The sequence below is a fragment of the Protopterus annectens genome, chromosome 3.part0 (genome assembly GCF_019279795.1).
Source record: "Protopterus annectens isolate FY-2018-M chromosome 3.part0, PAN1.0, whole genome shotgun sequence".
Classification (NCBI taxonomy): Eukaryota; Metazoa; Chordata; order Ceratodontiformes; family Protopteridae; genus Protopterus; species Protopterus annectens.
Genome location: NC_056731.1, coordinates 114,870,008 through 114,897,249, shown reverse-complemented (window position 1 = coordinate 114,897,249; position 27,242 = coordinate 114,870,008). Strand labels below are relative to the sequence as shown.

General features: G+C 41.0%; 1 protein-coding gene across 1 annotated transcript in view; it reads right to left on the bottom strand.

Moving 5' to 3' along the window:
• Positions 1 to 27,242, bottom strand: part of FAM221A (family with sequence similarity 221 member A) — a 414,642-nt gene that overhangs the window by 160,888 nt on the left and 226,512 nt on the right. Inside the window, exon 4 of the mRNA XM_044064624.1 lies at positions 589 to 795. Within this exon, the coding sequence (XP_043920559.1) occupies positions 589 to 795 (207 nt within the window). The remainder of the gene's footprint in view (positions 1 to 588; positions 796 to 27,242) is intronic.

Genomic DNA, 27,242 nt, shown 5'->3' with positions numbered 1-27,242 from the left:
CTCCTATTTCTTTGCAAAAGCAGTGACTCTACAAATACCTGCACTAAGGACCTAATGCTACACCAACAAATAAACAAGACTCATAGGAGAGATAGGTCCCTAACTCAATGTATTTCTAGCGCACAGAATAAATTCCCACTGCAAGTCAAACAACGTACTACTTTGGCTACCTTTAAGGCTAGCCTTGATGATTGGATGGGTAGATGCAAATTTACACCAGGGTTATTATATATAGCCCTGCTCAATTTGAGAGGTGTGTACTACTATTAAGTGCTTGAAAAGGGTCTGCTTAAAGGTATATATGGCTAGGTATCTTATGATCCCAGTAAATGCTTGGCCGGTATGATCTTATGTTCCTATTAACAGATGATTATTTTCATTATTGTTGTTGTGTTTTTTGATTTTGTGATTCTGTAATGACCTGGAAACATTCTGAACTGCAAGAAACATCTTTGATTAAAAATGCAGTGAAACAGCCCAGACAGTCTAATAACATTAATCTGAGCATTGACAACACAATTTTAATATTTTTGTACATTTAAGAGGTAACATGAACCAAAAGGTAAAATCTTGCAAAAAATAAATTACCAGTGCCACTGGGATCTAGTCTTAGATATCCTTCTGCTAGTGAGCTAAATCCTGTGAGACCTCCCATAGCTGCATATGGAACATCATAACCTACAGGATTTCCACGGGCCATTCGCTCCTCTTTAGTTTCAACAACTGTGTCATGGGTAAACGTTGGGTGACCACAGCCACAAGTGAATGAACTACGAAATTCTGTACAGCTGGAACCTGTAAAAACATAATGTTAAATCTCTTAAAATATATCATTTATAGGTCTGAGTTCAAATAAATATATGCAAAAACTGTATGCATGGTAGAATGACTACAGCTTTACTTTCTAGAGTTGTGCATACATAATCCATAACATATTTTTATTAATAGCTTTCTAACCCTTCTACCTCATCACTTTTAGCCACTCATGTATTTTATTTAGACTTGATATTATCATATAGCCACCCCAGATAGAAAGTTTTTTCTCTATTTGCCACATGAAAGACAATGGCATTCAGGCAACCTGTTGTGCTCTTACCCACACCTCAAGGTTCCTACAGGTGTCTGGTATGCTCTACAAGCTCCTTCCAGAATCATCAGTTCCTTTTTACTTTCTTTTTTTACCACTCAACCCTCCAGCAACCCAAGGTCTGGTCCAAAACACAAGTCACTTGAAGTTCATATCTCTTTCTACCTGTCAGAATTTCATATATCCATTTGAATTATAAAACTAAGGTTCCAAATATGGATTGTACTATAAGAAAGTTAGGCTACTAATAGAAAGCACAAATAATTTACATGTCCCCTAAGTCATAGTAAGATCACTTGTGTAATATAAACACTAATGTTGCAAACATATGAAGATCACAAAAACATAGTTTTCCACTCTAGACAACCCAGAAAATGCAGCAAGCCTTTCCTGAATCTGCTCCTCCTTTCACTCCCACTCTTACTGCTGATGTCTATGCTGTTAAGGAAATGCAGTACCATATGGCCTAGCATTTTATCCTTTGATTTGTACATTTAATTATTTAAAGGTAAAATGGGGGGGTTGATGCTGATGCTGAAAGGTGTCACACCCCTAAAACAATGGCGTCCTGGGGAGAAAAGCTCCAGAATAATACAGTAAATACAGAGAGTAAAAAATACATAATAGTAATACACAGAATGCAAAATACATACATAACAGTAGTACACAGCATACAACTGATACAGTACAAGATAAAAATTGTTAGAAACAAAAAAAATCTTTTTTTTTATTCTTTGCTAGAGCTGTAGCTTATAGACACACTAGGAGTTTATTTACAGAAAGTAATAGCTTGTGGAGAGAGAGAGAGAGAGAGGTAGGGGAACCTATGTAGGATGGGAACAAGGGCATTCCCACTGTGAAGAAAGGTATGAGTGCAGTAAGGATTTGAAGGCAGAGAGACTATTAGTGGTACGGATGAGAGGTGGGAGAGAATTCCAGTGTTGTGCTAGAGAAAAGGATAATAGATGTTTACCTGGTGGATGGGCAGGTTTGTGCAATATTATTAGGTTTTGTGATTTAGACCTTAGACATCTGTTAGGTTGATGCATTTGGAAAGTAGAGTCAAGAGAAGGGCATAGAGAGGGGCTAAAAATAATTTTGTGAGCTTGGATCAGTTGATTATAGGTGATATATCTATATATATATATATATATATATATATATATATATATAGGAATTTACTGACTTCGCTTTAAGGTTAAGTGATTTTATGTAAATGAGCAGACTTGATGTCATTATTTCTTAATGTGATGTTGATTTTGATTGGGTATTCATGAGGCATCCATCTGTATTTAATTGAGAAAAGTTATGGTGCATTCATAAAGTCTGATGAAGCATTCTGTTGAACGTGAAAGCGTTCACTATATCAGTTTTTATTTTTTATTTTCATTTGCGTTATTCCAATAAACGGGTCAGCTTCGATTGTCGTGGTGTTGCCTCTTCTGTCTATTTGTGTAATTATAGGTGGAGCCGTGTAAGACATCGGTACCGTGGGCAGGGATGGTGCCGATGCTGGTAAAGTGGTAGGAGCCTGAGTCGTAATCGAGGTCGGCACCGAGGGAGAAGACAGAGACCCTGGTGCTGAAGCTGTCTGCGCCAACGGCGCGGGAAAGGCCTGGTGTCATATCGGTTCCGAGGAGGATAGAGATGTCGGAACAGAGTGACTCCATTTCTCTTTATGCTTTTTCACATCCTTATGCTTAGGAGATGGTGAGACCGCTGTCCAAACAGCCTCCGAGAAGGGTGTTTTCAGCATGCCCTTCAGAATAAGTTTGTTTTTACGTTCAGCCAACGTACAGTTCATTAAGAATTCGTTAAGCCTCAGAGGTAATAATTTTGCTTGGCATTTAAAACAAACAACTTAAAATGAGTGTCTTGTAACAAAAGAAGTAGTGCAACATGCAGATGAGGAAAATGACAGTATTAACTTCTGTGTGTAATTTACATACTATTGATCTCTTGGCATGACAGACTGGATCAATGACATATTGAACTTATTACAGCAAAAAGAGTGCAGTTGGATAGCCACTTGTATGAATTTATTTTTGTTAGACATTTTGTTTCACCTTAATATGTGAAATGTATAAGAATATGGAATTAGTGTCATAAAAATTCTGTCCTTTTAGTTTGTAATAATAAAAAAAAACACAGAAGCAGAATATGCTGGTTCAAGGCTTTTACTTTTTCTTTACACAAACACTGGTACCTCGGCCTTTCACCTTCAAAGGATACAATACCATAGAAACAGCCACTTTTTATACAGGCAGAACCCTCATTAATTACAGTCAATTAAACTTTTTCATTGTGATTTAAAGTGCCAATACAGAAAAGTCCAGTTGCTGAACATTTTGTTATTGCACATGAGGGGAGTGATGCTTCTTTCTTTTTTAGTGTGCTGGCACAGCCTATTTTGCACAGAGCGGGTGATGTTAAAAAGCTGAAAGAGTTGGACAGTAAATTTATTTTGAATTACAGAACTTTATGTCCTAGGGGCCTCGACCTTGAGGTACATTTGGTAAATTGATGTGTTCTTTATATTTAAAATTGGTTTAGGATTAAATATTTATCTATACAAATACATTTATTAAAAATATAAGTGCTTATTTATAATATGTATTTATGTTATTTGTGTATAGGAATTGTTATTGTATGTGTGTAGTTTTCTGTACTGGCACATTAAATCACAATGAAAAAGATTAATTTAATGTAATTAATGGGGGGTTCTGCCTGTATAAAAAGTGGCCGTTTCTATGGTATTGTATCCTTTGAAGGCGAAAGGCAGAGGAACCAGTGGTTGTGTAAAAAAAAAAAAAAAAAAAAAAAAAGTAAAAGTGGGCAGCGCAGTGGTTAATGTTGTTGCTTCACAGTAAGAGGTTCTCTGGTTCAATTCTCAGCTGGGGTGCCTTCTGTGCAGAGTTTGCATGTTCTCCCTGCATTCGCGTGGGTTTCCTCCGGGTACTCTGGTTTCCTCCCACAATCAAAAGGCATGCATCTGGAGCGTTTCTCCCCAGAACTCCCCTGAAAATAGGCTTTGTCCTAGTCTGTCCTAGTCGGATTTTCTCAATCAACAAAATGATAAATAAATAAATAAATAAAACAAAAGCCTTGAACCAACATATTCTGCTTCTGCTGTTTTTTTATTTTTGTTTGCTGAAAAAACGTGGTTTTTGGTATGTCTCTGGATAGAGCAGATGCATTTCCAGGAGTATTTCGAACCCCAGTGGATGTTAATAAGTTGCTTTTTACTGAATTGATCAAGGAACGTGAGACTAAGTTGGCAGATCGGGATTTATGGTCATCGGTGAGAGGGAGTGTAATATTCAATTTGACCATCTTGAAAGACTGATGGCAAAAGAGTTGAATTTGTATTTTGATACTAGACATTTGGAGAAGTATCTTAGTTTGAAAGTGACTCCGAGGGGGTCTTAGAATTGACAAGTTTCCAGCCTGGGACTTTAATGAAGACGAACAAGATTTATTGGAAGAATGGAAGCAGGTTTCATTAGAATGCACCCTAGGGTGGATCTGGATTTTAGTTAAAATAAGCATTAACAGTGAGAAGCTACAGCATCAAATTCTAGAACTGCAATGTAAGTTAACTGATGGTTTACCAGAAAATGTATTTTCTGGTAAAATGGTTTAATTGGGGGCTATTGTTGTTTCACTTCTTTGATATTCAGTGTTTTAACTCTTAGTCTAGAGGGTTTCTCTGTCCTTATATGTATTAGTCACATATTTGTATATTTATTTCTACTCAATATCTGAGCTGTTTGGCTGGCTGCTATCTAATTGCAATCAACTGTATTACAAGCTGAGTTAAGTATACTTTGTTCTGCAAGTGCAGTGTTACAGATAGTACTGCATTTTATTTATCTGTTTATTTATTTGTTTAATTAAATAGTGATCTCTCTGTCACTCTGCAATTCGTTTTCCACCCTCCTTCCCTGTTGTTGTGGTATTAATCCTGGTAGCTTTGGAATTGCCTGCTCCTCCTGTAAATTTGTGTTTGAACATTTCTCCTGGGCCCATCTCATTTGCTCACTCAACTGAGTACAGTGAAATCACATTTTGATTTCAGACACTCCTATCTGTCTCATCTCTTCAGTTCTATTCACTGTGTACAGAGAGAGCATTTGAGAGACAACCCCTGTAGTCTCTTAACTGTACTCTATTCCATCCCTCTCCACTAACAAAAGAATTATTCATACTTTATTCAGCTGCTCTTACTGTAACTTTCTTTTACCTTCTTTATTGCCTTAGTTTGCTGTTCTGTGTGCTCTTAAGTGTTCAAGTGCTCTTATTCTGCACTTATTACTACTTGTTAGTAGCCTGATTAAATTTGTTTGCTATTTTGGTTTTAGCACTTGTGCTTCAGGCCAGTTATTTTACATTTAGGGTTTTTGTAGACAAACCCTCATCAAACCCTGCTCTCCCTAAGTCCACCAAGTATTCAGAGCACTATGTCTCGACAATTCCCATCAGTTTCCCCTACCAGTCTGGTCAATATGGGCATACTGAGACAGTGTAGCAACTGCCTCATGTTCATGGACAGTCCCCTTCTCCTAGCACATAATTCTTCTACTTGCGAGAGATGCATCTACATCAGTAAGCTGGAATCCATGCTCTCTCGCACCACAGTCAGTACCCCTGACAAAGAGATTGCCAGTACAAGCACCACACCATTCACATCACAGAGCCATACACCCACCTATGCAGGGGTCCTCAACACAAACGTACCTAAACAACAGAGACCCCCGAAACACACACAAACATTCCACACACAATGCCAATCACATTGCACAAAGTAGTCAACACACACCAGTGTCTCACAAACACAGCCCAGTAGCATAACAATAAACCAACGCAGCCCATAAGGCATAACAATAAACCAAATATACCAGTTATTGGCGACTCATTAGTGAGACACAATGAAGTCCCCCTCACCAAACTCAATAAGGAGAAGGTCACGGTCAGCTGTTTTTCAGGCGCTAGAATCCACCACTGCATGCACGCACTTAAGTCTCTCGACAACAGGTACAAATATGACTTTGTCATTGTCCATGTTGGTGTGAATGACTTGAGATGTACCTCCGTGGACTATATGTAGAGAGACACGATTGAGCTCTCAGAATATGTGCTCCAGGCAGCTGTGACCCTAGCCCTGAGCAGCATCCTACCATCACCAAGAAGGATGCCACAATGCCAACAAAAAATGATTGGCTTCAACAATTGGCTTAGTTTATGGTGTCTTTCCAAGGGGATCCAGTATCTGGCTTCCTGGGATGACATAGTAGACAGGTCTCGTTGCTTTGCCAGAGATGGCCTCCACCTGTCTCCCCTGGGGTACCAGATCTTGGCCAAGGCTCTTGCCTCCCCCATTGTGATGTTTTTAGGCTATGTCCTAAAGACAAGTCTTCCAACATGAAAGATCTGTCAAAAAGCAAATTGAAGATCATGGTGCTTAATGCTAGGAGCCTAAATCTGAAAATGTACTCATTGGAGGCTCTCCTCCCACTGGAAGATGCCAACATCTGTGCAGTCACGGAAACTTGGTTCAGGGGCTGCGGAGAGCACCCCTGCCGTACCAGTTTATACCTCATTCCACACTTTCTGACCCCAAAAATGAGGTTGAAAAGACTAAGGGTGGTGGAGTCTCTATCTTCATTAAAGACAGGCACACCTCCAGACTGGTTTACCAGCATGATGCACTGGAATTACTCCAGGTGCAACTGACAGTTTCCAAGACACCCATCCAAGTTACAGCCAGCTATAGACCCCCTCCATGTCTCAGGACACCCACTCCTCCTACCTGGAAATACTTGACTCCATCAAGGTACCCCATAACACCCTGATCCTTGGTGACTTCAACTACCCCACCACAGACTGGGTGAACTGTTCCTGCACTGATACACTCACCCAACGATTCCTTGACTTCATCATCTCTAAAGCAGTAGACCAGCTGGTCTCATCCCTCACAAGGGGAGACAACATACTGGATTTGGTTCTCACCAACATGGGTGACTACTGCACCACTCCCATAGTATGTTCTTCCCTGGTGAGATTAGATCACCAGTCTGTCTCATTCAAAGTTTCTATCTCACCCAACCCCTCCCCAGCTGTAACCAGGCTAAAAAACTTCTCAAAGGCTGACTACACCCTCCTAAGGGAGGGTATCACCAGCTTCACACCACCACCCCCCTCAGAGGATGCAGAAAACTATGCTGAACAGTACACCAGTGCAGTATAGTACACCAGTGCAGTATACAAGCATCTCTACAACTGCATGGACTCAGCCATACCCAATAGAACTAAAACCTGCTCCTCAAGGAAACACAAACTTGAATTGTGGACATCCTCTATCAACAGGCTTTACAACAAAAGGAAGAAACTGTTATCCAAGGGTAAAATGGAAAAAATTCCAAATCAGAAAATCTCCCTCCTCTGCCTCAACAGACAAATTAGATCACTAGTGAAAAACTCCAAAGCCAATTATGAGTCGACACTAGCCTCCAAAACAAAGGGAAACCACAAGTCCTTCTTCAGTTATGTTAGGAACCTCCATGGCAAAGCCCAGGTTTGTTCCAAATGAGTACTTAATGGTGCCACTTACACTAATTGTGCTGATTTAGCCAACCTACTAGCTGACAGGTTCAGCACAAACTTCACCCCCTTATCGCCCTCCCAAAGGCCCAGTCGACATCTCCGATACTTGTCCCACACCTCACATATCTGTAGATCAAGTGTTAAAGGCCCTATCCAAGGCAAAGAACATAGTTTCCATGGGAGCTGATAATATCTCAGGCTGTATTCTGCATAATCCCCAGCAATAACTAGCTTCGCTACTGAGCACCCTATTCAACCACAGACTAATTACAGGCTTCATTCCAGCAGAGTGGAGTACTGTCATTGTCATCCCCTTGCACAAAGCTGGTGCCACTACTGACCCAAGAAATTATCGCCCCATTAGCTTGACAAGTCTGATCTGTAAAGCCATGGAGCATATTATTATGGGTCTCATAAACAAGGACATAGTCAATCTCCAAACACTCGACCCCACCCAATTCGGATTTGTCAGGGGCAGATCTTGCCTACTGAACCTAGTTGACTTCTTTGAGACTGTCACCAAGGACATGGATGACGGAAAGTCAGTATATACAGCTTACCTTGACCTGGCCAAGGCCTTTGACACAATTTCCCACTTGGGCATCATTGAAAAGCTTACATAATGTGGTGTTAATCCCCATCTCATCAGACGAGTGGCCAACTGGCTCACAGATAGCATCCACAAGGTCAAAATAGGCACCACCACCTCCGACAGCAGACCTGTCACTAGTGGTGTTCCCCAGGGATATGTCCTGGGACCCCTACTGTTTGGCATCTACTTCTCAGAGGTCCAGGCAAAGACTAAGGAAGTTTGTAGATAACTGTAAGTTGGGTACCATCATTGACTCCCCAAATGACATTAACATACTGCTAGAGGGTCTCACAGCTGCAAATAATTGGTGCCAAAGTCATGGCCTTAAGTTAAATGCAAAAAAAATGTATTATCATACCATTTGGCAAAAACATGGTCCCTACTGATTACCACATCAATGGGAACCCCCTAAGCACACAACCCATGGTGAGAGACCTGGTTACTCAGGTTGACAACAATCTCACATTTGACCATCATGTGGTGGCAGTGGTCAGAAAAGCCTTTAACTTGGTTCATTTCATAAGTAAATGGATTGCATCCAGAAAAAAGAAGGTAATTACCTCTCTGTACTCCTCCCTCATTAGCCCTATAATTGAGTATAATGCCCCGTTTGGTATGCACCTCTCCAAACACCTGCACCAACTGGTAAGGCCACAGAAATACCTCACAAAGAGAATCTATGGCTTCCAGCACCTGTCTTATGTGGACAGGTTCAAATCACTATTACGTTACTCGGTATCATACAGATTGCTCAGAGGTGATTTGTGTCTCGCCTACAAGGCAATATCAGACCCTGCTCTACTACAGATGCTCCATATCAATAAGTCTAACTCCTCGTGCATTACTCACTCGACTGGCCTAAATCTAATATGTGACATCAACAAACCCTACTGGAGAGACAGGTTTGTCTCCCAGAGGCTGCCTCGTCTCTGGAACAGACTTCCCGTACATGTCAAACAGAGTACCTCTTCAAGCGTACCCTTAATGAGTGGATGGGAAACCACAAATTTGTCCCAGGGTTCCACCTTTGTCCCTCATTGACAGGGGCTACAGGTGCTGATTGGGGTTTCTTTTTTGGGGATAAACTCTTGGCTAGGCTTTTCCCGGCCACAGGGCCATTAGCCTAGTAACCTCCTATGATCCTATAAAATTGAAATTTGAGAAGCTTGAGTTGGAGGTAGTTGAAAGAAAAAAGAAAAAGCTTCTCCATGATGTTAATGACTTCCGCAGCGGTTTAGTGTATGGATGGCAACATAAATCATGCAGTGGGCGATCTAAAGATGCTTTCAGGAAGTTTAATGAGAACTCTTCGGATGTACGCGATTCTTCAGCTTCCTCTTTCAGCATTGCATCAAAGAAAAGTGTTTTATTTGAAACAATTGAGGGTGATTTATCTTTGGATTCATTCCGTCAACACAAAGGAAAGGAAAATGGTTCTACTCCTCGGGGGCAGCAGGGAAAGGGCAAAAAGAACCGCTACAAAGGGAAGAAAGTCCATTAAACCCCATTGCTGTCTGCTGTTGTTGGACATAAGAGAAATACCTCTGATGTATTTGGATTGTGCACAGAATTAGATGGTATTTTGGACTTTAATCTATTTCAAGTTCCTGTTACATGCAAGTTTCCTGATTCTGATAATAATTTAAGAAGCTTAAAATGTAAATCTTTCAGAAATGCTACTAAATTACTCTGTTTTTATGTTATTAAATAAAGGAACTAAGTTTATGCCTACTAAAGTGCCAACATTAGCAGAGGTCTTGTTGGAAGTTAAGAAATTTTGTAGGAAATTGCATTTAATTGTGTATTATGAAAAGAAAAAATGTGTTAGTGATTCAGCTGAGACATATGGCTTTGCGGATGATGACCCCTTATTGAATGTTTCATTTTATGAAGAATTTTTGTTTGAAGAAGAATTAAGCAATGTGTGTGGAGGGGGATTTAAAACCGGCTATAGGAAATTGCTGGTTCTACATTTACCTTCTTCTAGTACATTTATGCCTCCAAAATTATCTTCAGCAGTCTGCTTGTTTGAGCAGATATTATGTAAAAGGGTTGAACACGATTACTGGAAGTTTGTTTAAACTAGAAACATAATAATATGACTAAGGATGAATGGGTGGCCCTTAACATGCTAAGAGGGAAACTTAATGATTATGTGTTTAAACAAGCAGACAAGGGTAGGAATTGGGTATTGATGTCCAAAATGAAATATAATCAAATGGCTTACAAACTGTTAACAGTTAAGGGTGATTATACTGAACTAAATTACAATCCAGTTGTTGCCTTCAATGAATTGCTCCTGGAATTATTGGAAAGGGGCAAAATATTGGGATTTCTAACCAGAGAAGATGTTAAAAAAAAGAAGTTATGTACTTACCATAATTTATTTTATAGTTGTTGACCGGGTTTATCCGACTGGGCTACAGATGCCTATTTTCAGTGGAGACCCGAGGAGAAAAGCTCCAACAGAAAATATAAATTTTACATATTAAATACATGTAGAAATACATTCATCAGTACGACAGATTACTGCATTACAGTGCCACACATTACATTCATCAGTGCCACACATTACATTCATCAGTACCACACATTATTGCATTACAGTGTCATACATAAAACTGTGGCAAGTGAAATACATATAAATACATTCATCAGAGGGATACTTTCATAATTACATATCATATACATAATAGTGCAATAGTTACATAGCTGAAATATTTTACTAGTTATGTTTGTACAGTGATGTACCAAGAGGAGAAGATAAAGTAGTAGGTTTGTTTATTGAAGGGAAGGAAGACAGAAGAGAAGTAGAAGGTTATAGGGGAGTGTTTACGGGGGATAATTACATTGGCAAGTCCATTTTTCATGAAGGTATTTTTTGTAGCAGTTTTGAATTGATTGGGATGTTCAAGGGATCTTATATCTAGTGGTAGGCTATTCCAAGCCTTGGAAGGGTTAAAGCTATAGACTAGGTGACCAATTTTGGTCCTTGGTTTGTAGATTTTTAGTAGGCCTTGTTCAGAACTGTGGAGTAATCTAGTGGGTAGGTAATGAGAGATTAGAGATGAGACAGTTGGACAGAAAGAGGTTTTGTGGAGAATGGAATGAATAATCAGAAACTGATTATACCGAAGCAGGTTAGGTAATTCTAGCCAATTTAGTTTTTTTAGTGAGAGACAGTGATGGGATTTGTAAGAATTTTGGGCAGCAAATCTGGCAAACCTGTTAGAAGTTGTTTCTAACTTGTTTAGCAGTCCAGTGTTGAGGCTGGTGAGAATTTGGGAGCTATAAAGTAAAGTGGGTAAGAGGTAGGCATTTGCAAGGGTTAGTTTTGCTGTTTTAGTAAGATATTTTTTGTTTCTATAGAGGAGACCTAGCTTGAGATGTGTTTTTCGGATACAATTATTAACATCTAAATCAAAGGTTAGTCTATCATCAATAGTAACACCTAAGAGTTTTGTACTGGTGTCCACCTGTATTTGAGTATTATTTTGTGACAGTATGGAGAAGGAGGACTTTATGTGGTTAAGGTTTTTAGGGAGAAAGAGTAGTAATTTGGTTTTCTTTGGATTAAGGATAAGTTGGTTTTCGGATAGCCAGTTTTCTACAAAGTTAAAAGAGGACTGTGTGTCTGATTTTAGATGAGTTGGTGATTCAGCAATAGTGATAAGTGTAGAATCATCTGCATATTGTATCAGTGAGCAACAAGGACAGGAAGAGTAGAGAAGGTTGGTAAAGATGTTAAAAAAGGGGCCCAAGGATGGACCCTTGTGGAACACCCATTTTAACAGGAAGAAGAGGGGAGAAAGCTGAGAGCCATTTGACTGGTTGGAGTCTATCAGAAAGATAGCTGTTAAACCAATATATGGTGGATGGAGAGAAGTGTAAATTTGCTAGCTTAAGGAGAAGAAGTTTATGAGAGACTGTATCAAAGGCTTTAGAGACGTCAATGAAGAGACAGGAAATAAGTTTGTTACTGTCTCTAGCTAGTGATACAGAGTTTAGGAAAGACAGGAGAGCTGTAGTAGTGCAGTGCATGGGACGAAAGCCATGTTGGGTAGGTGTGAGTAGACTTTCTTGCAGAAAGTAGTGTAAGACTTGATTGTGTATACATTTTTCCAGAATTTTGGAGAGTGGTGAGAGTATGGCTATGGGTCTAAAATTATTTATATCTGTAGAGTTTCTTCCTTTGTGTATTGGAAGGGTATAAAATTGCTTCCAGATGGAAGGGACTGTGGATTCCGTAATAGAGAGGTTTATTAGAATAGAAACTGGGAAAGCAAGAACATCAGCAGCAACCTGAAGGAATGCGGAGGGAATGTTGTCTATAGATGTGGAGCAAGGTTTTAATTTAGATAGTAGAGTTTTAATATAGTTAGTAGAGACAGGTTTGAGGGAGAATGTAGTGGTAGGGTTACTACTGATAGAAGTGATTGAGCTATTAGGTCTATTATTGTTGGTGGGATGGTTTTTGTCTTGATTTAGTAATTTGGATATTGATTCTATAAAGTAGTTGTTAAATATGGAGGCAGTTTCCTCATCTGTTTTGTCAGGATGAGGGTTAGGGGAGGCTTTCGTGCCTGGTTGTAGTATTTGATTTACAGAGTGCCAGAACTTTTTAGGGTTGGATTTAAAGGTAGAAGATGGATTATTATAGAAGTTTTTCTTATCTTTATTTATGTGACTTTTGGCAGGATTTCTAAGTTTTTTATATTTCTGGAGGTCTGGTTGATGTTTAGTTTTAGTACAAATTTTCTATGCTCTGTCTTTATTTTTTAGTAGTGCACGTGTGTTTACGGTCAGCCATGGGGCTATGTTAGACTTTATGTGGACTGTTCTAAGGGGTGCCATAGAATTTAAAATACTAAGGAAAGTGGAGTTAAAAAAGTGGACAGCTTCATCCAAAGGGAGTAGTTTTAAGGGATTCCAGTTCACTTTTGATAGTAAAGATTTGAAAGTTTCAGGATTAAAGTTTGTTATTTGTCGGCGTTTGATAAACCTTTGAGGTTTAGCTTGATGGGATGTGTATCGTAGTATTTTTACTGGACAATGATCATTTAGGGAATTTGGTAGCATTTCAGGGTTATGGTATTTGGAAGGGTGAGAGACAAGAATCCAGTCAAGGAGAGATGAGGCTCTATGGGAGTTATTGAAATAAGTGAGATCAGAGATGAGGTGAGTAAAGCCGTAGAGATTAAGGTGTTGTGAGGAGTTTTCAGAGGAGAGAGATAGCCAGTTAATGTTGACATCCCCAAGAATGATAGTTTCATTTGGGATGTGTTGGGAGATATGAGCAAGCATATTTTCCAGTAGGCGGATATTATCACCTGGTGGAATGTAAACTGCTACAATGGTGATAGTGGAATGGCTATTAATATTTAGGTTTACAGATACAATTTTGGCTGGGGAGAAGGCTTGGGATGTAAAAGTAGAGTTAGAAATGGTAAGGTGGTTAGAGTGTAGGATAGCAACGCCTCCACCTTTCCTTTTTGGTCGATCTAGATGGTGTATGCTACAGCCAGCGGGCAAGATCTCTATGTCTTGGTGTTGGGATTTCAACCAGGTTTCAGTCAGAACAAGGATATCAGGAGTATGGTGGGAGATCCAAGCATGTACTTCACTTACTTTGTTCAGAATACTCCTAGTGTTTATTGAATAGAAGGAAAGTTGTTTGTTTGGGAGATTATTAACTTTGGGGTTAGGAAGGCTAGCAGTGGAGTGTGTTGGACCAGGGATGGGATGAATATCTCCAGCTAAGAGAATGTTTTGTGGAGGTAGATGAGTCTGAGCATATTAGCAGTGGGGGTGTAGTATTTGGTTTTGTGTTTGGTAAGGGTGAGTTGGGTGTTAGGTAAGTGTATTTTTGGTATGGGACTATTTAATGAGAAGATAGATGGAAAAATGGCGAAGGTTTGGTGATTATTTATATGGCTACAGCAATTTGGGTTTGTAGAGGAGATATGTTTGGGGTGTAAGTGGATGATATGTGATGTGAGTATAAGGAGGAGGAGTAGGAGAGGCAGTAATAGGATGGACATAGTTAGAAATGCATAGATTTTACTCTTGGAGTAGTACATATTGTAGGGTATTTTTAGTTAATAAATGCACGGGAGTAGAGTTTTTTTGGTCTATTAGATAGTGGATAATAGTGTATACCAACTAGTACCAGTGGGGGGTGAAGTTAGAATATTTTGTTGTAGCAGCAAATGGGTTGAGGTATAGTCTATTATGGAGTGAAAGACAGGAGGGGGAGGGTTATGTTGTGGGAGGTGCAAAGTAGTTAGCTATAAAGGAAATGATATGGGGTGGGTGGGAGGGGAGCGAAGTGAGCCTGAGCAAAGCAAGGGTGAATGGAGCGGGTTGAGCCAAGCCCAGAGCCAAGCAAAATCACTAAAAACTCTAACAGAATAAGGCTATGTACTGTTCATAGTAAGAATAAGAGGTTTTGTTGTGTAGTACTATCAGGTAAGAAATAACTTAAAACAGGCTGGGTAAGAAATATTTTAACACAGGCTAGAGTCCAGCATGTAATAGACATAAGAAGTACAGGCAAGCACAGAAGGGCTGTGGCTGACTACGTTTGCAGACGACTGCAAACTAGGTGCTATAATAGAGTCTCTGGCTGACATGGAGATCCTCCAGAAGAGCCTAAATGAGACTAATGCATGGTGTCAAAGCCATGGTCTCAAGCTAAATGCAAAAAAATGCGTAGTAATCCCCTTTGGAAAAAACAGAGTACCTGCAAACTACAACATAGGAGGTAATCCCCTGAAATCTGAAGAAGAAATAAGGGATCTAGGGACCCAAGTAGATAGCCAGCTTTTCTTTGATAACCATGTTGCCAAAGTGGTTAGAAAATCCTTCTATGTGACCCATCTGATCATGAAAGGGTTTGCATCAAGATCTAAGGATGTAATGGTGCCCCTCTACTCTTCCCTCATCAGACCCATTATTGAGTACAATGCACCAATTGGAATGTACCTGGCTAGACATCTCCAGCAACTGGAGAGACCACAGAAGTACCTAACCAAGAGAATTTCTGGCCTCAAACAATTGCCCTATGCAGCACAATTGAAAAAGCTAAGACTGTTCTCTGTTGCATACCGCTTTCTCAGAGGTGATCTCTGTCTAACGTACAGAGCCATGTCCAACCCAGAATTGTTGAACATGCTCCATCTTAGCAAAACCAAATCTACTCGAGCTACACGCTCTAGGGATATAAACCTCAACAGAACAATGAATAGAACATGCTGGAGGGATAGATTCCCTTCACAGAGACTTCCCTTACTATGGAACAGGGTCCCGATCTACATAAGACAGAGCCCCTCACTATCACTCTTCAAGAGGAACCTTGATGAGTGGATGGGTAACAGAAAGTTCATACCGGTGATCACACCAACAGCACTACTAGATAGGGGCCAAGGGTACTAGCTGCTAGTACAAGGGTCTAGGGAACTACTAAAGGGGTGGTGAATACCGCACAATGTGGCTGGGCTAATATATGCCTTCGGGCAGATAGCTCAGTACCAACCTATGAACCTATAAGTTTGTTGAAACTAACAGGCAGTCTATTAAGACATGGGAGGGGGGTTCCTTGCTGTCAAGCTTCTTTACAGCAAGCCAACTTGCTAGAGAGTACAGTAGATAATGCCTTAAATAAGTATATTGTAAAATGTAAAAACTAAGCCAACATACTTTGCAGATAAGGGGATACTGCAAGGTAAGAGAACAGAGCTGTGTGATGAGCGAGTTTCGTTGCAACCGTTTAATGCAGCATACAGGACTTTTAACAGTAAGCAAACAAATGCATTAACCAATGAATAAAACTCACAGCAAGATAGCTTGGTCCATAGTAAGACAGCTAAAACTTTAGTAGATGAACCAGGCATGAAAGTATACAATGCAGCATTTATAATAAGTGAGTTTTAAAACAGAGCAGGCAGCTACTCAACAAATCTTAGTAGCAGTAGTTGAATCAGATATAATGTATACGGGCAGCATTTACATTAGTGAGTTCTAAAACACAGAGCAGGCATCTAGTCAACAAGTCTAAATAGCTGTAATCACAAATTTAGTTGAACCAGGCATAAAGTATACAGTGCACCATTTACATTAGTGAGTTTTAAAACACAGAGCAGGCTTGTAGTCAACAAGTCTAAAATAGCTGTAGTCACAAAAATATGACAAACAAGTAAAAGAACTTACAGAGCAAGCTGAGGGAATGCAGTTAAGGAGTCAGCAGCAAGGAAGAAAACAGTTTGAAAATGGGGCCTGGAGTCCCAGTAGGTAATATCACCTCCTGCAGAGGTCTAATTGGTGGGATGGGGGTTATGAGAGTTTACAGCACTCTATGTAGGTGTGGCTAGAGCCAAGCCCAGAGTCAAGCACAATCACTAAAAACTCTAACAGAATAAGGCTATGTACTCTTCATAGTAAGAATAATAATGTTCCATGTTTCTTGTCCATCTTGCCTTCATTCTTACTGGTTGGGCTCAGAACCGATCCTCGGCTCCGATTCGGCCACATTCTAAAGCTCAGAGTCTTCCACTTGGCTCGTGGCTGAACACCCTATCCAACTGGTGTGCTACCTCAGATCTTGTTTACCGATACTTATAGCAAGTATCAACTTGTATGGTATTATAGGAAATTACAGAGAGTTCAGTGAAAGTCATAAAACTTCCTTGGTAAAAGGAAAAAATTCCTCTTGGTCCTCCAGAAACTCTAGGCTGGGGGAAGGAGGGTGGGATGTAAGAATGAAGGCAAGATGGACAACAAATATGGAACGTACTGGTAAGTATATAACTACTTTATGTGTTGTCCTATCTTCCCTTCATTCTTACTGGTTGGGACAGCATCCCTAACACTATATATCCTGGGTGGCTCACGGGACTATATTTTTCAGGACAGTAGAACCAAAAGAGGCCCTGTCCCTGGAAGCCATGTATACCTTGTAATGAATAATGAAGGTGTGAGGTTTGGCCCACGTAGCTACAGCACAAATATTATCTAGTGGAAGTCTAGCATGAAACGCAGATAAAGTTGCAATCGCCCTTGTGGAGTGACCTTTGACTCTAAAGGGGAGATGTCTATTGTTAGAAGTGTATATAAATGTGATGCAATTTGAAAGCCATTTCAAAAGTGTGACCTTTGAAACAGGATCACCTTTTTTAGCCTATGAAAAGGAGATGAACAGCTGATCAGACTTCCAGAAAACTTGAGTTCTGCGTAAATAAAAATGAAGTTGTCTATGTACATCCAGCTGATGGAGTGCGTATTCTGCCTTGTTGCCATGATTAGGGAAAAAAACTGGATACATTGATTAAGATTAGCTTCCGAGCACACTTTTGGTAAGTAAGAAGGATTAGTTCACAGAGACACCTTGTCCTTATGGAAAATCATATAAGGAGTGTGAAAATAGGTAAAGGCTGCCAGCCTAGCCAGACAGAATTCTGTAGATAATTCTGTCATTTGTAAATATTAATATAAGCCACAGGCTTGTTCTCTTAAATGATAAAAAATGCTGTTAGATGTGGAACTGCAAAAATGTTAACAACAATGCACTCTGCTGTAACAAAGCTGATAAGTCAAACATTTCATGACTGTCTTTGATCTTACAGCATAGAGCCGATATGTCTGGATGAAGGAATTCTGGCTATTGTCTTGAAACCAGAGTTAATTGTTAGAATTTGCATGTATAATTTCTTTTTTATTGCTCTGGTTCCTGACCATCTCCAAGATCAAAGGGGCTATTAACATCTGAGAGTCTGTTAGCCTGGGAACAAGAAAGAAATGATGTAATCTGAAATGAATGCTCATTATCTGTGTTGTTTGGCTTCTGCTACATACCTACACTCCACTGCATTACTAGCTGTGTTAAGTATTTAATTGTTTCATTGGTCTGTGTCTCTCTGTAGTTATTTATTTTTCTATTTAATTGTTTCATAGAATACTGTGGTCTCTCTCTGTCTCTGCAGCTAGTGGGGGCTATTGTGTTTCACTTCATTGATATTCAGTGCTAAACTCTTTGCCTAGAGGGTTTCTCTGTATTGATAAGTCTTAGTCACATATCTTTGAATTTGTTACTGCTCAATATCTGTGTTGTTTGGCTTCTGTTACATACCTACAATCAACTCCATTACTAGCTGAGTTAAGTACAAACTTGCAGTGTTAAAGACTGTACTGCATTTTATTTTATTTTTCTGTGCATTTAATTGTTTCATTGGTCCGTGTCTTTCTGTAGTTATTTATTTTTCTATTTAATTGTTTCATAGAATACTGTGGTCTCTCTCTGTCTCTGCAGTTAGTTTCCTGCCCACCCTCCATGTTCTTGTTCTGGTATTAACCTTGGTGGCTTTGGAATTGCCCGCCCCTCCTGTAAATTTGTGTTTGAACGCTCCACCTGGGTCTATCTCATTTGCTCACTCAATCGACTACAATGAGATCATATTTTGACTTCAGACACTACACTACCAGTCCCATCTGTTCAGCTTTACCCCAGCTCTATTCCAGTCTAGTGTCATTAGCTCATTCTACATAACTCAGAGAGAGAGCATTTGTGAAGGGCAATCCACTTAGGTCCTTAATTTTGAATTACCTTCTGTTTCTCCTTTCTCCTTTTCCACTTTCCAACTAAAAAAAAATAAAAATTTCTAAGCTTGTTTCCTGCCTTTCCTGTAACTAGTTTAGTCCAGATACAGATTTGCTGTAACCAGGACTGTTTGTAAGCTTCTGAGTCCCCAAAGCCTTTTAGTGTTGGAGGGAAGCCTTCTAGCTTATCTGTGGGAGTAGTAAGCACTAGGTAGCCTATCTACCACAAGAGTGGTTTCTGGCAGAGAAATTGTAGTTTATTGGCCTTTGGGCAGTTTTCCATTTTTTTCAACTTTCTGGTTTAAAAGCCTGCGTTTGCGCTTGTTTCCTCCCTTTCCTATAACTAGTCTAGTCCAGATACAGATATGTTGTATCCAGGGCTGTTTGTAAGCTTCTGAGCCCCCAAAGCCTTTCTGTGTTGGAGGAAAGCCTTCTAGCTTATCAGTGGGAGTAGTAAGCACTGGGTAGCCTATCTACCACAAGAGTGGTTTCAGGACCAGAAATTGTAGTTTAAGGGCTGTTTGGCAGTGTTTCCATCTCTTTCAACTTACTTGTTTAAAAGTCCACATTTGCGCTTGTTTCCCATCTTTCCTGTAACTTGTCTAGTCCAGATACACATTTGCTGTATCCAGGACTGTTTGTGAGCTTCTGAGACCCCAAGCCTTTCTGTGTTGGAGGGAAGCCTTCTAGCTTATCAGAGGAAGTGGTAAGTACAAGGTAGCCTATCTACCGCAAGAGTGGTTTCTGGCCCAGAAATTGTAGTTTATTGTCTGGGCAGTTTTTCCATCTCTTTCAACCTTCTGGTTTAAAAGCCCGCATTTGCACTCATTTCCCACCTTTCCTGTAACTAGTCTAGTCCAGATACAGCTTTCCTGTATCCAGGACTGCTTGTAAGTTTCTGAGCCCCCCAAACCTTTCTGTACTGGAGGGAAGTCTTCTAGCTTATCTGTGGGAATGGTAAGCACTAGGTAGCCTACCTACAACAAGAGTGGTTTCTGACCTAGAAATTGTAGTTTATTGGCCGTTTGAGCAGTTTTTCCATCTCTTTCAACTTTCTGGTTGAAAAGCCCGCTTTTGCACTTGTTTCCCACCTTTCCGGTAACTAGTCTAGTCCAGATACAGATTTGCTGTAACCAGGACTGTTTGTAAGCTTCTGAGTTTCCAAACCTTTCTGTGTTGCAGGGAAGCCTTCTAGCTTATCTGTGGGAGTGGTAAGCACTAGGTAGCCTATCTACCACAAAAGTGGTTTCTGGCAGAGAAATTGTAGTTTATTGGCCTTTGGGCAGTTTTCCATCTCTTTCAACTTTCTGGTTTAAAAGACTGCATTTGCGCTTGTTTTCCCCTTTCCTATAACTAGTCTAGTCCAGATGCAGATTTGCTGTATCCAGGACTGTTTGTAAGCTTCTAAACCCCCAAAGCCTTTCTGTGATGGAGGGAAGCCTTCTAGCTTATCAGTGGGAGTGGTAAGCACTAGGTAGCCTATCTACCACAAGAGAGGTTTCTGGCCCAGGAATTGTAGTTTATTGGTCTTTGGGCAGTGTTCCATCTCTTTCAAATTTCTGGTTTAAAAGCCTGCATTTGCACTTGTTTCCCATCTTTCCTGTAACTAGTCTAATCCAGATACAGATTTCCTGTATCCAGGACTGCTTGTAAGTTTCTGAGCCCACCGAGCCTTTCTATATTGGAGGGAGGTCTTCTAGCTTATCAGTGGGAGTGGTAAGCACTAAGTAGCCTATCTACCACAAGAGTGGTTTCTGGCCCTGAAATTGTAGATTATTGGCCGTTTGGGCAGTTCTTCCATCTCTTTCAATTTTCTGGTTGAAAAGCCCACTTTTGCACTTGTTTCTCACCTTTCTGATAACTAGTCTAGTCCAGATACAGATTTGCTGTATCCAGGGCTATTTGTAAGGTTCTGTGCCCCCAAGCCTTTCTGTGTTGGAGGGAATCATTCTAGCTTATCAGTGGGAGTGGTAAGCACTAGGTAGCCTATCTACCACACGATCCAGGTACAGATTCTTCGTTTTAGCACTTGAATTTGCTTATTCGTGCTCAGCACTTGTTCAGAACTTGTTGTTAGCACTAAATAAGCTACAAATTACTACAGCTTTCAACCTTACTCTTTACGTAGAAGAAAACAGTTTTTGTACTTATTTTCCTCACTTGCTTAGAGAAAAACAGCTGTTATACTCACTTTCCTCACTTATCTAGAGGAAAGTAGTTTTTCTATTCAGGCATGTCCAAGGGTCAGCTCCTAGTGTTCTCTCCTGTCTATCTGATGAATCTGGGCATCTTGAGGCAATGTAGCAATTGAATCATGTACATAGACAACCCTCTACTCCTCAAAACAAACCAAAATAAACTTTAAACTGGAAACACCCACAAAGCCGCAGGTATCAGTGCTCCACACAAAAGCTGATGAACAAATGTGTATGTTTATTGAAAAACTGAGCAAAGAACTACACAACAAAGTATCCTCCTTAAGCACTTTTCGTCTGGATAAATTTCCAAACTTCTTTAGATACTGCACATGGGTCCACTTTGCTTTTTAAAAAAACAGATCCAATGATGTAATCGGTTCCTCTCTCCAACCAAGACTGAACTTGATAGTCAAGAGAAGAAGGTAAACACTTGCACCACACCATACTCATCACATAGTCCCACTAAACCTACACCACCAAAATCCACACATAGAAACACAAAAACATTCACAGAGGCTCTCGATAACAATCTGCTCAAGCAACAGAGACATCCAAAGCAGAAACGCAAGCAACCTCCACCCCCAAACACAACCCAAATGATATACAGTCCACAGACTCAGTGTGCCAATAAACCACAGCCCATAAGGCAAACCAATGTACCCAACACACTAGTCATAGGTGACTCTATAGTCAGGCACACTGATGTCCCACTCACCAGGCTAAACAAGAAAAAGGTTACTGTCAGCTGCCTGTCAGGTGCCAGGATCCACCACATAACCCACACACTCAGGTCTCTCCACAACAAGTACAAATATCACACTGTCATTGTCCATGTTGATGTGAACAACCTGAGATGTACCTCCCTGAAGTACATGAAAAGAGACATGAAAGAGCTCTCTGATCTTGTAGCCCAGGCAGGTATGGCCCTAGCCCTGAGTAGCATCCTTGGCATCGCCCACAATGATACCGAAGTACAAGGACAAAATGATTGACTTCAACAATTGGCTAAGCTTCTGGTGTCATTCTAAGGGGATCCAGTATCTGTCTGCCTGGGACGACATGGTCGACAGACCACGATGCTTTGCCAGAGATGGCCTGCACCTGTCACCCCCTGGGATTCCAGATACTGGCTAAGGCTCTTGCCGCCCCTATAGTGCCTTTTTTAGGCAAGGTTCAAATGACAAATTCACCACCGTACCAGGAACAGGCAAGCAAAAACTGAAGGTAGTGCTACTCAATGCTAGAAGCCTACATCTCAAAATGCACTCATTCGAGGCACTCCTTAAAATGGAGAACATCAATATCTGTGCAGTAACTGAGACCTGGTTCAAGGCTCTAGAGAGCACCCCTGCATTACCAGGCTATAACTCATACCACACTTTTCGGCCATCTAACCTGGACCAGAACAGCAAAGGTGGAGGTGTGTCCTTATTCATTAAGGATATCCACACCTCCAGGCTAGTTGCGCAGCATAATGCATCCGAGGTTATCCAAGTGCAACTAACTCAGGGCAAAACTGCAATCCAAATTGTAGCTTGCTACAGATCCCCCACCATGCTTCAGGATTCCCACTCCCCTTTTCTTAATATACTGGAAAATCATAGGGTTCAATCAAACACCCTAATAATGGGCGATTTCAACTACCCCACCATTAACTGAGAAAACTACTTATGTACCAACTCCGTCGCTTAATGCTTTCTGGAATTCATAAATTCCAATGCCCTGGATCATCTTATCCACACCCCCATCAGGGGCAACAATATCCCAGACCTAGTCATTACCAACATGAGTGACCAGTGTTCCACACCAGAAATCAACTCCTCATTGGTCAGATCCAACCATAAGCTAATCACCCTAGATATCCACATCCCGCCCCCACCCACCATTAAGGAAACCATGGTAAAAAATTTCTCCAAAGCCAATTTCATGCTTCTTAAGACAGAAGTGGCGAATTTCATGAAACCCATGCAGATGGACAATACAGTTATGACTGCTGAATCCTACATAAATGCACTCTATAAGCACTTACACAAGTGCATGGATTGTGCTATCCCAAACAGAACCAAGACTCTAACCTCCAAAAAAGTAAGCCAATCTGGTGGTGCCCTGCCATAAACAAACTCTACAACAGAAGGAAGAAACTGCTGCAAAAGAGAGTAAAATCCCATGAGTGGAGGAGCTCCCTGGTCAGCCTCAGTAAGAAGCTGAGATCCCTTATAAGATCCTCCAAAGCTAGCTACGAAAACAAAATCACCACTGATTCTAAGGGCAACCACAAAGCATTCTATAACTATGTCAAGAATCTCAATGGCAACACCCAGATCTGCTCTGAGTTACAGCACAATGGCACGAAAATTACAGAACCAACTGATACTGCCAACATCCTGGCAGATAGGTTCAGTGCTAACTTTACCCCCCTCTCACCCCCTAAAGGGCCCATATCTATACAGGAAGAATGCAGAGTCCCTGTAATCACATCTATGCAGGTAAAAGCTGCACTTTATAAAACCAAAAACATAGCATCCATGGGACTGGACAACATCCCAGGCTGTGTTTTGCATGAACTTCAGAACGAACTGGCTCCCCACCTAAGCACCATGTTCAATCATAGTCTCACTTCAGGCTTTGTACCCAGTGAATGGTGCACAGCAAGAGTTATCCCACTCCACAAAGCGGGAGCCACCACTGATCCTGGGAACTATCGCCCTATTAGCCTGACAAGCCTGGTCTGCAAGGCCATGGAATGTATCATCATGGAACTCATAAACAAAGACATTGTAACCTCCAAACTCTGGGCCCCACCCAGTTCGGGTTTGTGAAAGGCAGATCATGCCTTCTGAATCTGATTGACTTCTTTGAGGTAGTCACCAAAACCGTAGATGAGGGTAAGGTGGTTCACACAGCCTATCTTGACCTCACCAAGGCTTTCGGCACCATCCCCCATTCTGGAATTATAGCTAAACTCACTAAACTAAGTATAAATCCCTACATCACAAGTTGGGTTGCCAACGTGCTCACTGAATAAACCCACACTGTAAAAGTTGCAGACTCCAAATCTGACTTCAAACCAGTGACAAGTGGAGTACCACAGGGTTCAGTCCTGGGACCTCTCCTGTTTGCTATCTACTTCTTTGAAGTACAGGCTAACACAGAAGGCCTCTGGCTAACGAAGTTCACAGATAACTGCAAACTAGGAGCCATAGTCGAGTCTCCAAATGATGTGGACATCCTACAGAAAAGCCTCACTGAGACAGATGCCTGGTGTCAAAGGCACGGCCTCAAGTTCAATGCCAAAAAGTGCACTGTCATCCCTTTTGGTAAAAACTCTGTACCCATGAAAAACCACATAAACGGTAATCTGCTTAACACCGGCATAGCCTCAAGTTCAATGCCAAAAAGTGCACTGTCATCCCTTTTGGTAAAAACTCCTTATCCATGAACTACCACATAAACTGTAGTCTACTTAACGCTGAATGTGTGATAACAGACCTCGGGATCCAGGCGGACAGTAGTCTCCCCTTTGATAATCACATCACCACAGTAGTCAGGAAATCCTTCTATGTGGCACATCTCATCACAAAAGGGTTCTCATCCAGGAAAAAAGAGGTCATTGTTCCCCTCTACTCGGCACTCATTAGACCCATTATAGAGTACAACGCCCCTTTTGGAATGTACCTCACAAGACATCTGCAGCAGCTGGAAAGGCCACAGAAATACCACACAAAGAGGATTACTGGCCTCAAACAGATGCCCTACACTGACTATCTCAAAAAACTCCAGGTTTACTCTGTAGCATGTCACCTACTCCGAGGAGATCTTTGCCTAACATATAAAGCTATGTTAAACCCAGAGCTGTTGGACAAGCTACACCTAAAAGAAATCCCAATCCCTCCGAGCTACACGTTCTAGGGACCTAAATCTTGTCACCACAATAAACAGGACATGCTGGAGGGATAGATTCCTATCCCAGAGACTTCCTATACTCTGGAACAAGCTACCCATCTATGTCAAACAAAGTTCCTCATTAGCAGTCTTCAAGAAAAATCTTGATGAGTGGATGGGAAATAGGAAATACACCCCGGGGATCACTTCTGTGGCTCTGCTCGACGGGCACAGGAAAATAACTTTCTTGGGTGGTGTAAGCCAGGGAACCTTGTTGGCTAGGCTTACTTAGGCACTTGGGCCAATAGCCTAGTACCTACCTATGAACCTATGAATCAGTGGTACCGTGTTATCAATTTAAGGATAGAAAGAAGGAGAGCCTTAGAACATTTGTCTTGACAACATCCAACTCAGCACTGTCTGTGTCTATATGTAAGTAGGATCTTAGACTTTAGTGTTTCTCTTAGAAATAGCTAGGAATTAGGAAGATTAGACTAAGTGTTTTTCTGTGATCTCAGAACTTTTCTACTGTATTAATTTAAACATTTCTCTGTGATCTCTGAACTCTTGGGTCTATATTAGATGAACGAAAGTTCATCTTAGCGAACGCACACATGAGTGAATATTGCGGAACTTGAAACCGCAATTGTGAGATCGGGGTAGAGTGAGGATGGGGATATTTGTCCTTTCCTCACTGTAGTGCGATCTCGGAGTTGGAATATATATTTAGCGGGGGGGTATAGACCCGAACTCCTGACTAGCATTGTGTAGTAAGAAATATTGTCTTGTGTTTTTATTATTTATCATTAAATATTTTTCAACCTTTCAACTGTGGCTGTTTTGTGTAGAGATAATTTAAGCTCTAAGAGTACATTGCATGTATATAGTGATACTGTACCAAGTCAGTCCAAACAAGCTTTGCTGTTCAGTCACACTTACTATGTGGATAATAATATTGCACAGTAATAATTGGACACCCTTTAGTAAGGGCCTTTAAGTAGCTAATAAATATTAGTGGGTGGTGGCAAGTGGTACTACATTGTAGTCTGGGTAAAAGGGGCACAGCTGGAGAAACTCTGCCAGCCTTCCCCAGGAGTGTCTGTGTGGCTGTATATAACTCTTATCTCAAAGTGTGTGTGTTTGTGTGTGTCAGCTACATGGGCAGGGAGATGAAGCACTGGTTGGACAGAGAGGGTGCTGGAGGTTTTAGCTTTCCCACTAGGCTGAGATCTGGACCCTATAGCTGTGCCAGTGGGGAGTCTTATTGGGGACCTGGACAGAAAGTGAGAAACCAGCCCCAGACTGACTGTATTCTCTGTATGCTCTAAGGGAAATTGTACTTCTGTACACACTGTACTGTGTGTGTATTTATTATCCTTTCTCTATATGGACGCCCCTCACTGGTGTTAGTGGTGAGGATTGAGGCTCCTTGATTGCTGGGCCAGTACGCGGGCGTCACAAGGAGGTTTGATTGACAAAGCTTGAAGCTCAGAGATTCTTCTGGCAGATGTGATAGCAATCAGTAAATTTGTTTTCCATGATAAAAATTTGATGTCACATGATGATGTGGGCTCAAATGGGGGAAGGACCAGATAAGAGAGTATAAACTTTAGGTCCCAGGGTGTAAGAGGGTCCTTGATGGGAGGTCTTAATAAGCAGGTGCCCTTGAGAAATGCTCTGTATAATCTGTGGGACATCAAATTTGGAGTTACATCACCTGCATGAAAACTGGATATTGCAGCCAACTGAACCTTGATAGTAGCTGCAGTGGAACCTTTATGAAACAATTCAGCCAGGAAATCCAAAATTGAGCTAATAGGCACAGAAAAAGGGTCAAGATTTCTTTCTGAAGCCCAATAAGAAAATCTCCTCCATTTACTGAGATATAATTTTCTGGTAGAGAACTTATATGAGGAAAGAAGTATGTGTTTTACTGCTGGTGTGAGAGTAGGAAGTCTGACTGTATTTGGAACTGGAGCAGGCAAGCTGTCAACTTAAGAGTCTGGAGGGAGGAGTCATGCATTCCCAAGAAATGAGTCAGAAGGTCCAGAACTGGGTCCAGAATCCACGGTTCCTCCTGAAGCTGAGGCCATAGGAAGGGAAACCAGATCTGATGAGGTCAGTATGGGGCAAAGAGAATCAGCCTTCTTCCCAAGGATTTGGCTTTCTGAATAACTCTGGGTATGACAGGGAAGGGGGAAAAGGGATAAAGAAGTCCAGAGGGCCAATCATGCATCCCTTGATGATTCGCCCAGACTAAGGCAAAGTAGTTGCTGCATTTGGTGTTGGG